The sequence below is a fragment of the Harpegnathos saltator genome, unplaced genomic scaffold, assembly GCF_003227715.2.
Source record: "Harpegnathos saltator strain DR-91 unplaced genomic scaffold, Hsal_v8.6 scaffold192, whole genome shotgun sequence".
In the NCBI taxonomy this organism is placed as follows: Eukaryota; Metazoa; Arthropoda; class Insecta; order Hymenoptera; family Formicidae; genus Harpegnathos; species Harpegnathos saltator.
The window spans coordinates 5,111-18,198 of NW_020229975.1; the positions used below are offsets into that span (position 1 = coordinate 5,111).

The 13,088-nt window shown below is 36.5% G+C and overlaps 2 protein-coding genes across 6 annotated transcripts in view; one reads left to right on the top strand and one right to left on the bottom strand.

Annotated features, from left to right (window-relative positions):
- The first annotated feature begins 321 nt into the window (after positions 1-321).
- On the top strand, positions 322-2,521 carry bic (bicaudal). The gene is made up of 3 exons (XM_011155745.3): positions 322-658; positions 1,734-2,105; positions 2,387-2,521. The coding sequence occupies exons 1-3, from the start codon at positions 581-583 to the stop codon at positions 2,495-2,497; spliced, it is 561 nt and encodes a 186-aa protein (XP_011154047.1). The 5' UTR covers positions 322-580; the 3' UTR covers positions 2,498-2,521.
- An 8,099-nt stretch (positions 2,522-10,620) lies between these two features.
- The window catches only part of 5-HT7 (5-hydroxytryptamine receptor 7), a 70,190-nt gene continuing 67,722 nt past the window's right edge, over positions 10,621-13,088 (bottom strand). For all 5 annotated transcript variants that reach the window (XM_025297892.1, XM_025297891.1, XM_025297889.1 and 2 more), the window contains one exon: positions 10,621-11,721. In XM_025297892.1, coding sequence (XP_025153677.1) covers positions 11,041-11,721 — 681 coding nt within the window. In that variant the 3' untranslated portion in view covers positions 10,621-11,040. The remainder of the gene's footprint in view (positions 11,722-13,088) is intronic.

The window sequence follows — 13,088 nt, forward strand, 5'->3', positions numbered from 1 at the left end:
AGTACGCTTATGTACGCTAGTAAGGTTGTAGCACGGATAGAAACCGCCTGAGAATGAATGTAGCACAGATTGTCACTACATACAGGTTTTACCGCCGAAACCTGAAAATGGATGTAGCATCGTAGTTCTCCTCTCAAAATGGATAGATGGCGCACTTTGGCATTGCGGAAAGTCGGTGTCGCCGAAAACCCCGTGTTGGCGGCTCTCACGTTCCTCTCTGCTAATGGACATTTACCCAGGACTGACAATCTTTAACATTATCTCACCAGTGAAGTTGACGGCAGAAACATTCCTCTGGTTGCCTCTACTGCCGGAAGCGGAAATTCAATGTACTTGGAGTTGAGGCGAAGCGTACGCTTCCATTTTCTTGAGGCTTTTATTCCGAGCATAGAGCACGTGTTTGTCACTGCCGGTTGCTCTTCACGGCGTTTTTACGACACAGCACTCTCTTTGTTTCGCACGCACATTTTCGTTTTGTCGTTTCGGTCGAACGTTATCTCTGACGTTACTCCATAGGAATTGAATAAGGGTGCTAGGTTTCATTGCGCTTTGATTCTCCGCGGCAGCAGAGGTTAACACTATGAATCCCGAAAAACTGAAGAAATTGCAGGCCCAAGTACGAATCGGCGGCAAGGGTACACCTCGACGCAAGAAGAAGGTATGTCAGTAGCGATATTATTATGGCCCGTCAAACTGTAGGAATATAGATCGTTCATGTTGTTGGTTCTCTTCGACTTGAGATTGTATCGCCGTCATATCAGCACGATCATGCACATTGCTGCAAGTTTCTTCATCTTTTGTGTAGATATTCCTCTTTTTCAGAACTTGGCTTTGACATTATTTTAATATTTCATTGTGACATTCTTTTTTTATATATCACAATGAAATTTGTTTAATGAAGTTGAATTTGCGTTTTTGAGTTGCACGAGAGAATACGTTTACGAAAAAAGATTTACGTTTACAAAGTGTGTCGCGGTTTAATTTTGATTCATTTGAACACCCAACAATCGTCTGATGTTACTTAATTTAAGAATGATATATGTGTGAGTTGATCAAAAATAATTTCATCTTTGTGAGAGAACTATATTATAACTCGAGTGGAAGAGCTTGATCTCTTCTGGTTTATAATAAATTTCTAGTGACATTGGGAACATTCTTTTCCAAAAATGAATAATTAGATACTCTTAATCTATTCTTTTATTGCTTTTTCTGTCATTAATAAAAATAGATATAGTGAAATCAGTTTCTTAAAACTGCTTAGTTATGTATCTTTTATATATTTTTATATATTTTATGTATTTTGCTCCATATTTGCAAAATACACAGGTGTACTTGATAAATTGAGTTTTCTTTCATTTTATAAGAATTAAAGAATTGGATTGAAGTGCCTTAATAATAAAAACAATGTTTATCTGTTTCATGAAAATAAATCAATGAAAAATGAAATAATTTTGTGACTTATTGAAGCACTTATATTGTTTGATTATAAAATTTGTAATTTTATGAAAGTAATTTTTTTTAATGCTTCAGAGAACTTTAAGTATGTCTTCCTTGCATAGTTAATTATTCAATTCTTTATATAGTTAAGTAATTATATAATTGAAGTATCTTGTATTTGCAAAAAACAAAAAGAATTGGTAAGTGTTATGACATATTTACTGTTGATGATATAATATAATTGATCATTTCCAATTATTTTTGTATATGCACTCTGTTATCTTTTACCTTTATAGGTTGTACATGCAACTGCTGCCACAGATGATAAGAAACTACAAAGCTGCCTGAAAAAGCTGTCTGTAAATACGATTCCTGGCATAGAAGAAGTTAATATGATCAAGGATGATGGCACAGTCATTCATTTTAATAACCCAAAAGCCCAAGCCAGTTTATCTGCTAATACATTTGCTATTACTGGTCATGGTGAAAACAAACAGATCACTGAGATGTTGCCTGGAATACTAAGTCAACTTGGTCCTGAAGGTCTCACACAACTTAAACGATTAGCTAGTACAGTCGCTGGTAGTGCAGTTGGTAAAGCCACATTGGAGGAGGATGATGAGGTACCAGATTTGGTAGAAAACTTTGATGAAGCTAGCAAAGAAGAGGTAAGATTATAATTAGCCATCTCCTTTTGAAAAAAAGTTCATAAAGTTGAAATATATATATATTGAAATATATATTAGATACATTATACATGTACTTATAAAAGCAAGATAAACTGAGAATTTAAATTGAAAGATGAACTATAAACTGAATTATAAATTAATTAAATTCAGTTAAATTATGGAAGGAACCAATTACAGTATTTATAATAATAATTTTATATACACAGAAAGTCATTATTAAATTATAATTATTAAATATATTTATTATGTTATATTTCAAGGTTGCTCCAAAAAAAGAATTAAACGAGAACGACAAAGGAGCAGGTGATAAAAATGATACTATTGTCATTGAAGAAAAGAAAGAAGCACCGTTAGCTACGCCCGAAGCTTAAGGAGAGAATATTGAAGTAACTGATCGATAAACTAATCGATAAATCTTATCATACAGGGTGTCCAAAAAGCTCTGTAAATTTATAATAATAAGGTTATGTAATCTGCGAATTTGCTTTTCCCAGATGTTTCTCTCTCTCTCTCTCTCTCTCTTCTCTTGTCTTCTCTCAAGTACACGCGCACACACGTACATACACGACAAGCACGCGAGCGTGCATACACATACTTTAAGTATAGTTGGTAATTAACAAGTCAGCAAACGCAAAAGCAATGCGTAAATGAGGTATAACTATACATAAAAGTTGCAGATATGTGACATACTCTATGTACTTGCTATATGAGTAACAGTTAATGAGAAATAAAACAAGAAAAAGAACTGTTACAAACCTTGGATTTTTTTTTAAGATCCTTACTATTATTAAGATTTAAAGAAACAGATGAAGATGTTTGTTATCAATTTCATATCATATGTTTTATTTTGAGAAAATTATTAATTGATACGTTGTGTAAGTTTTGAAATGCATCTCTATTAAGCTCAATAAAATTTGTTTTTTAAGGGAAGATTCTTTCATGGACAAGATGCGTTCTAAAACTTATGCAAAATGTTATGGATAACATTTTGTCCACGATTTCGTCCGTCCTCAGATATCCAATAAGCGAATGTACTTTCTGGGGACAAATGTTGCTAGCTAAAAACCCTAGGAAACGAACTTATTGGATATTAGATTGTTGTTGCATTAAGTTCTACATTAAGCATCTATGTAACAATTGATACAACAACAATATAGTGTAATATTGTATAAATATTGGGTACGTTTAGTAACGGGAATGTATATAGTCGGTAAGCAAAAGATTCTCCGTAATTTTTATGAGTTTTGGAATATACTTGTCTAATCCAATGGGAGAATTTGTCTTCTAATGGGAGAAAATTCTAATTGGATAAGACGAATGCGTTCTAAAATTCACAATAAAATCTATAGATTTTTCTGTTTACAGTACACTGGTTAGCATTAATCTTTGAACACTTTCTATTAATAAATAGGATCACTAGAAATTTTTAATCACGCACATGATGATTAGGAAGTAAAGGTAATCGGGTGATATTAGATTTGAACAGATAAAATAAAATACCAAGTGATTCTTCATACTCACTCGCCATAATATTTATTTTAGAATGTTCGTAATCTGTCTCTCTTGATCTGTCTTTCCGATTCATAACTATGCACTAGCATGATTTGAGTTTTTAAGGTCATACATAAAAAGTTTACGGACTACTATGTACAGAGAAGATAATTGCGTTGTGCCAGAAAGTATTACATTTATTACAATTTGTTTGGTAGTTTGTCTATCTAAGGAAGTAATCGATTGTTACGCGCAAGGTACTGTCTTCTTCCTCCCTTCCTTTTTTGTTTCTGTTTGTATGTCACAAACTAGAAATTATTTATCTCAATATCACACGTCTGTCGTTTTTTTAAAGCGAAGATAACAAAATTATTCCGATATCAAAAATTTAACATAAATTCTGTAAGTTTCTAGTTGCATTTTAACGTTTGATAAATTTTTCAGGATATTTTGTGTGAATAAAAAAGAGCGGGCTTGATTCTTGAACGGACAAGTTATATTTAATTTTTAAGGTAATAAATAACTGCACTACATAAAAAATATGATATGCTCGTGAAGACATTGTGATAATGTTATAATAAATTTAATTTATTATAACATTATCACTTTAATTTTTAAAACATTATAAATTTAATTTTCTTGCAAGCCTAATTGTTAAAATATAAAATAAATTAAATAACGGCATTTTTATGTAGTATAAAAAAAATTTGAAGAGTTTTGAAAAATTCTTTTACGGGATACGTCATGAGTTAATTGTAATAAATTGGTAGAAAAAGAAAATGAAATTGTAGCAATCAGACCCACTCTCTTCTAAGCTTACACGCATGGAAAATTTACTAGGAAATTTTGAGTTATTACAATATGAGTTTCTAAATTAATATTGCAAAACGCGTTGACATATCAGTCCATATTCTCAGCGCGCGCTTAGCACTCAAGTTTTGGTATGTTTCTGATATACCACGTAATCTCAATTTCGCAAACTTACAATTGACAATAAACGTATCTGTTACATATATAAGTGGCTACCGCAACATAGACAATACAAAACTGCCGAAGAATGTTTAAAAGGCGTTCTACATTTTATACGCCTCAAATTCATTGGAAATTTATTCTCTCAATTTAAAAGAGAAACTTTTCTGAGAAACATCTAAATCTTTAAAATATCTTTCAAATATCATGTGACTTTTTTTGTCGTTTCAAAAACTAATTAATAGCGCTTTCTATTGAGCGGATTTCGATCGATCCGAGAGCTATTAATGACGTTATAAGCTCTGTCTGGTCTATCATAGCGCTTATAATGTCATTAATCGGCTCCGGACCGATCATAATCTGCTTGGTCGCAAAAACGCGGTGAGGTATTTGAAAGACGTCCGGTTGATGTTTCGGGAATTTAGAACATATTTGATTACTCATGCAATGTTAAATGCTTCGTTTTAATAGAAAATGATTAGACTTTTACATTTATTTACCACTAAATCTGGCACTAGATTGAGATATGAATACAGATTTTAGACTTTATGTTCTTGGGGATCGTTTCTACTCTCGAATGCGACTATGAAATGAAACTTTTCGATCAACACAATATTGCATTACCATATAATTGGGGGCGGGGGGAGGGGGTCTACAATTATTTTTTCTTTGTAAAGTTTATTACGTTGAGTCGTTATCGAGAGTGAAACTCGTGAGCGAACATTTGGTCTCGCTCTGTCGTTCAATGTATTAATGCACCTATACATTTATTCTTAAACATCGTATTGGCTAGGACGACATCGATGATGTTGCTTGTATCTTGTTATTGTGTATGCGTATACGTGCGTGATTTTGGGTGTGTGTGTATGTGTGTGTGTGTCATGTTTGTAGTGTGACATCTTAGTCACACTAAATCGAAAAAACATCGCCCTATTTCCATACTTGTTTTACATTTCAAATCTTTTTTACCGTTCAAATCCTTTTTATGCGCGCCCGCTGATTGTAGGATACATGTTTTCTTCAACCATGACCAGACGATGTTGCTATATTATGTACACCGAACATTTCGTTCTAATGAATAAGGAAATTCATTTTCTTCGCTTGCACGACACAACGTGTGTCTTGCATACATATAAGTACATATGTACTTTCGATTCTTGTCGGTCGATCCCTTAAGCGTATTAAGCCTTTTTGCTCGATGTACTTTCGTCGCGCTTTTTCATTTGCGTTTTCTTTTTTGGTCCAAAAATGTAACGAGCAATGTGGTATGAGGAATATTCTATATACTGCAATAGTTTATTCTACTTTCTTTTCTCCGCTTATTAACATTTCTGCCTTTTTTGTTAAATGTATCAAATTTTAAAATCAATTCAGTGGCAATGTGTGAAAGTAAACTTCAGATTGTTGAAAAATTTAACGTGCTGAAAAATTAAGGGCTCCACCGACGTACATTTTTTTTTTAAAGTTATGATATTTTTAACAGTTTTTTCCAACACATTCTGATACTTTAATATATTTTTGATTCAAGTCACATATAAATATAGGTCGTTTAGGAAACATCTAGGATTGTCTAGCTAGTGATAAGTCCTCACGTGATCAGGATGACGTGTAATGTATGAAATGTGTAGCATGTTCTCACGTTTGGAACATGGTTTGCTTTCTTCACGATTAAATTAATTAAATCTCTTTGTTCACGTAGATATCTATTGCCGTTAGTTGGAAAGATTTGTTTTAGCACCAATTATACAATATACTTATGTTTATATTCTTATGTACTCTTTCCATATACACATTACTGCATGTACAGCACGTAATACAACAGGCATATATGTTTCTCGTAACGCTACCGAGCATATATGTGTATACATAAAGCTCGTAAGATTAGAGCTTTTCTGTAGAGGAACGAACGATATTTTCCTAACCATCTTTTGTTCCATAAGATCGTTTTTATTTTTTCTCTCTCTCGCCTTCTATGCAATATCAATATCTGTTGGTATCAAGAAAACATTCGAAATTCCGAGGGCATGCTAGAATCGTATACATTATCGACCGAATGTTTTCATTCATTGTTTTTCTATACATTATGCATTAGTTGCATACAATTGTAAAAAAATTTATTTGAAAAGAAAAATAAATGCATTGCGATAAATAGAAGTGAGTTTCGATTTATAACGAAAATGGAAAAATTTATTTTGATAATTTTTGGCTCAATATAGCGTACTCTAGAGCTATTAACTCGTAATATTTAATTTTGAAGAAAGTTCTACAGTTTATACATATACATAAAGTGCAAGGGTCTTTCTGCCATATGGATAATATAAAAGAATACTGTGAAACTTTCCAAATCTAATTTTGAAGTCTATAATAGAAGAATAGTGAAAATAAAAATTTATTTATATGTATGCATATGCATTTTCCACTAACAGCATGATAAAATAGAGTGTTAAATTAACTAGATAAGTGGCGGCACATCACGCTGTCTTTCTTTCTCTTTTGTTGTATCGATATTAGTTATCGACATTTTTAGTTCCATTTAGATAGGAGCACTTGTTTATCGCAGCTCGATAACCGCTCCAGCACTTTTTTTTAATAGAAATGTTTTGTTAAAGAAAGAGAGTTATATAAAGAGAGAGAGAGAGAGCGAAAGAAAGAGAGAGAGAGAGAGCTGTGTAGAAAAATATTATATGTAATTAAATATTTGATTCGACAACATACGATGAGCAAACAATATTAACATTTACAGTTACATACACCCTTGAAAGAAATATTTATTTTATGGCTAGGTTGGCGTTATGAATAAAAAGAGGAGATGACTGTCTCTCATCTTATATTGTTCGTCTAATGCTTTCTATTTTTCGAGAATCGTTATTGGCTTTCTCTGAGTTCTGATTATATTAATTCAAGTTCTCTTTATGATGACTCTAAAGACGATAAAAGACAATTCTGCTTTATAGAAGAAGCATGTTTTCATCAGGCGTAGAAATTTGTAAGACATTGCACATTGACATGCAAACAGTTGATTAGAACAAATAGTTACATTATTTTCAGTTCATTGACAAATTTGGAACAATATTTAATTTAAAACAGTACTTGTGCATATTCTTTAACAAGAAAGAATCTTATTTGAATTACTTTCAGATTCATTTACTTTTGTCTAGAAATTGGTAATTATTAAGTAATTACTATCTCGAATACTATTCCAATATCCAAGTTTTCTTTTATACCAATTTTGATAAAAACAGAATTATTTATTAACCATCCTCTATTTGAACCATTTATTTTCCCCAATACTAGTATTGGCCTTGGCTTATCTCGGTGATCTGGCGCACTGGCGATTATCGCGATGTGTATTCGCGTGCCGCACGATCGTGAGCCGACTCGACTCGACTTGGCTCGCGGAAGCCAAGCCTGAGACGTTCAACCTGAGATTTTGCGTTGATTCCACGTTGATTTGGCTCCAATCAAAATCAAACTAGCTCTAACTACACCTAATGTCTTGCAAATTTCATTGCTGCCTCTCTCGCATGCAATTCTCTGAGCGATATCGAGGCAAAACCTGCTATCCATCCACCCACCCATTCAAAAACACATGACACACACATACACACAAACAAATATACATATTTACACATACACACACACACATACACGCGCGTGCGCGTTCCTTGCGTTTATTGATACGGTATATGCTTCTGCGAGGTACCTCGTACTTCATATAATGCATCTCGAACGGTGCGCTTCGGCACCTCATGTCGCTCTGCATAACTTGGATCAATGTTTCCGAAGGAATTTGCCTTCGCCTCGTTATCGCACTATCGTACAAGAACATGATTCGCATATTTGCAACGAAAATTGTCATGTTGCCAAAACAAACAGAAATTTGTTATTGCAAACGAAAGGCCACATAATTTATATTTTCCTAATGTGGAAACTTTCGCACTTGCTCTTATTTCACTTGTTTGCTAATATTTAACCAATCCGAGTTCAATATTTATTGTTTTATTTCATTAATATTTCCTATTCTATTGTGTCCTTTAATTGAGCAAAAAAAATATTTGTGAAAAAATTATAAAAATAATATAATATAGTTTCTCTGAAAAGTTATATAGTTTTGTAACCATGATAACGGCGAATTATCATACATTTTTGCAAACGAATTGCTTCGTTTTTTGAACAGAGACATCATTGGTAGCGTCGCAGCAGCACAAAGAAGGGATCGAGATGCATTAATGATTTTGCACAATCGGCCTCAATGTACGATATTTTATTTCTTTTTCTCATTTCCTGTAATTCAACGCAGTTAAATTGATTGTAAAATGGAGGTGAGTTTCTCGCGGAAAAACACATTCTTTCTCGTATCATCAATCACTGGAGTTTCAATGAAAGTTTTTTCGCCGTACTTTTTCTTGTTGTACAACAGCGACATGTAGCTATATAATCAGCTATATGCAAGATACTCAATAAATTATAATATATCGATGACAGAGAGTGATTCTTTAAAGACGAATAATTCGAAAGTATAAAATATTTTTTTATACGAGATTCTATCTTCGAGAAAATAGATTTTCCGAGGGAACAAAGTTTCTTATACAGGGTGTCTGATAATTATTGTACCAATATTCTCGCAGGTTATAGGCAGTGCAGGTATAGCGCGGTAAACTGAAGAGGAAAATCTTCTATCTTTTTACAAACTTGACAATACTTATTGAGCAATTAATTAAAGAGTATTAACTCTAATCAGTGCATAGAAAACGACAAGACTGAACTAGGTCTGGGCCTACCTACGTGTAGCCATGGTCTTTCAGGAGGATGCACCGAATCTGTTGAAAATCTGACAACAGCTGGCGGAAAGTGCCATTTCTAGATTCAGGATCATGCACGGTCTGCCGTTACTAGGAGATTGTCAACAGATTCGAGACATTTTTCTCCAGATCGTGTTTACAGAATTCGTACGGTACTTGGTACGGTAATCATTAGACACAGTGTATAAAAATTTTATTCTGCATTTTCTTGGTTTTGTATTTTCACGAGAAATTACCTTCTCTTCGGTTCCATTACAATTTTTATCGGGCACTCTATAAATATACAGTGCCATGAAATCTGTCTCTCTCTCTCTCTCTCTCTCTCTCTCTCTCTCTCTCTCTCTCTCTCTCTCTCTCTCTCTCTCCCTGTCTCTCTCTCGTTCTCCCTCTCCCTCTTTCATTTTATTCTAACCATGTCCAAGTTCAAGCGCTCCGGCTATCGACGTCACAACGCGATGACAATGTAGAAAATTCAATCTCGTCGTCTCGTTGGCGCCTTCGTGGAAAATAAAATCCGGCATTGCGGGGAACACGTTCTGCCGCTCTGATTGTCCTATGCAACGACTGTTGTTTGTGCGGTCGTTTGTCCATCAAAGTTGTGCGACGTTTGTGCGAGTCAATCAACTATGTCGGTCCCGGTTTATTGAATCGTTAGCTTCGCTCTACAGATTACCTCGGTTACGCCCATGATGTAGTTATAATAATTACAATCATGACGCAAATGACGTTTCTTCATCAATTTCGACATTGATATGTTCCCTGAAATTTATACGTGATTATATAGGCTGGTTTGGTTCACTCAATCGTTATACTCAGCCGCAACGCTTTTGCATCACGAATTTTTGTTGCTTCGTTAGAACGATGCGTTCTCGACGATGATTCCATTCTGTTGCGCGTTGATTGCGCTCTACCTCGAAACGTTCTTCCTTCTCAATCGTCGTTCTTAATTCGATTTCTCTCATGGTCGTTTATTTCAACGTAGCTTGTCAAATTCAACATCGGTCAACGGTCTTTTCTCTTCCTGCTGATGTGAGCATGCACCTCGAACGTGTCTTGGTCGATCGTATGCCTCGAGCAAATTGGGAATAAACATTTCCCTCGCGACTCGCACCTCGGAAAGTAATCGTAGCGTTGAAAATACAAAACCGAAAATCGAGGTTCAATAAACTACCGAATGTACAATCAAATATACAACAAACAGCATCACTTTGCAACGCGAGCGATCTTTACCCCTCGTCTCCTTTGAGATTCGTATCGCGCGACTCGGTCCACACTTTTGTCTCCTGCGTTCTAATCACACTGCTACCTTCAATTTAGGTTGAGATTGCCATGCTTCTCGAAGATAGAGTTTGCCTGTCAAGATCACAAACGATCAAGGAACCGTTCACAGGAGGATCTCTCTAAAAACGTTCTGCGATCAAACTGGCAGCCTCCCGGTCGTTTTGTTGAAACGACTGTCCTCGTCATCTCGTCGACAGCGTTCTCGTCGATCAGCGAGATAGAAACAGAGAAACTCGTCCCTTGAAGAATCACAGAAGGATCTCGTTAGGCGCTACGTGAAGTTGCTCGATGCAACACGACGACGGCGGTCTGTGTCGAATGTTACTGTGACGGTCCTCGACGGTCGCCTTCGAGGAACGTCTCTTCTCGGATCATAGGAAGCTTTCGTTCGGAGTGCCGGTTCCACAGGTGCCGGCGCCAGCGCCGGCGACGACGTCCATCGATTCGACAACGCCTTCGTGATAATCATCGAGGCGATCCGCGCTCTCCGCACTCTCGCCGGCTTTAATCTCGTAGTTGTTCACCGGGTCGCCATATTGGCTCTGGTAGAACTCCTCGCGCATCATGTGGTTGAGGGTGCCGCAGCGGAAGTAAAGGATCTCGCGGAACGGCTTACGGAAGTCGCGATTCAGGGTGGCGTAAATGATCGGGTTCAGCAGACTATTGCAATAGCCGAGCCAGAGAAAGAGGCTCGTAATGAAGGCAGGAATCGCGTCTGGGTCACTGAGGAACGGCCGTACCAGCGCCAGTACGAAGAATGGCAGCCAGCAGATAATGAAGGCGCTCATGATGATACCCAAGGTCGTGCTAGCCTTCCTCTCCTTCGCGAGGTTGAAGCGCAGCTTCTTCTGGTGCGGCGAATTCGTCACGCTGCATGTGCTGTTCAGATGATTGCGTACGATCGTCGTGGTTTGCCGCGTCGACGACGTCATCATCGACGGCGTCGTCGCAGTCGATAGAATCGGCCGCTCCACCTTCTGCAGCATCGGGCACTGAGACTCGTTGCTCTTGCGCGGTCCGCCGGCGAAGCATCGTACCGCGTGGCCGCTGCACTGTAACACATGTGTACAGTGCGTGTTTAATGTAAATACAGCGATATTGCTCCGAGAGGAAAAAGTGTAATGAACGGGAAAACACAGAGACGCCGCTTGGGAATAACGATCAGCGCGTTCAAGGTGAGGAATATCGCGAGAAAATTCCAGGATAAGAGAATCGTTGGAATCGGTGATAAAAGCATTTATACGGCGAAAGTACACATACCGACCCGAGTGGGAAAAAGGTCCAACTTGCGACAAACGCGAGGAGAAGGTTGGATTTTATTAGCTTTCGACTCAACACCGCCATCTACGGTCATTAACTTGTGATAATATATTTCTTTTTTATACAAAAGTTACGCAAGTTATGCACACACAATAAGACATTGTTCTGCCACGTAGCGCGCGATGTAAGAGAACATTGCGGTATTTTTAGAGCCTCGAGCTTCACAGAGTCTGTAATAGAAAAACAGTAAAAATAAACATTTCTTTATACATCGTGCGCGAATTTCCGCGCTAACGACAAGGTAGACGAAAATACTGATCTTAATTAAGCAAGATTGCCGACGCACATCACACTGTCATTCTCTTGACATATTGATTTTACTTATCGATATTTGTAGCTCCATCTAAACGGAGGCACTTTCTCATAAAAATTCAATAGCCATCTCAGCGGTTTTTTTTAAGACTTCAATTCGAATGCATTTCAGAATGAAACGTCGCGACTTCGAATTGTTCTGTCAGCGGCGATAAGTAAACAATACACTAATCTTCGTACGTGCCGCTGTCTGGCTTGTTTGTCGACGTTTCATCGAGTATACTGCATGTTACTTGCAAGAATATGCTATAGAGAAATGGGCACGTTCGCACACGCAATTTTAGATGTTTATAACTTGCATATTGACTTCTGAACAGTTGAGAATATAGCTGAAAATTACGAAAATGGAAATTGGTTTGTTTTCTTTCCCCGAGATACAAATATATTGCTCTGACTCACTGAAATTTTATATTAAACGTTGGAATATTACATCGAGAGCGTCGTTAAGTTTTCAGGCAGATTAAATATTGGTTAAATTGGAAATAATCTTTAATTTCAATCGCGATATCTGAACGCACAATTTAATATCATTTTTGTACAAGAGGAGATTTAAGTTGACGGTAAATATCGGAACATATTCCATGCAACTCATGGAATGCTCTGAGCAAAATATATCTACATTTACGACATTTTTTATGGAACACATCTCTCTCTCTCTCTCTCTCTCTCTCTCTCTCTCTCTCTCTCTCTCTCTCTCTCTCTTTCTCTCTCTCTCTCTCTCTCTCTCTCTTTCTTTCTCTGTCTCTCTCTCTCTCTCTCTCTCTCTCTCTCTCTCTCTCTCTCTCTC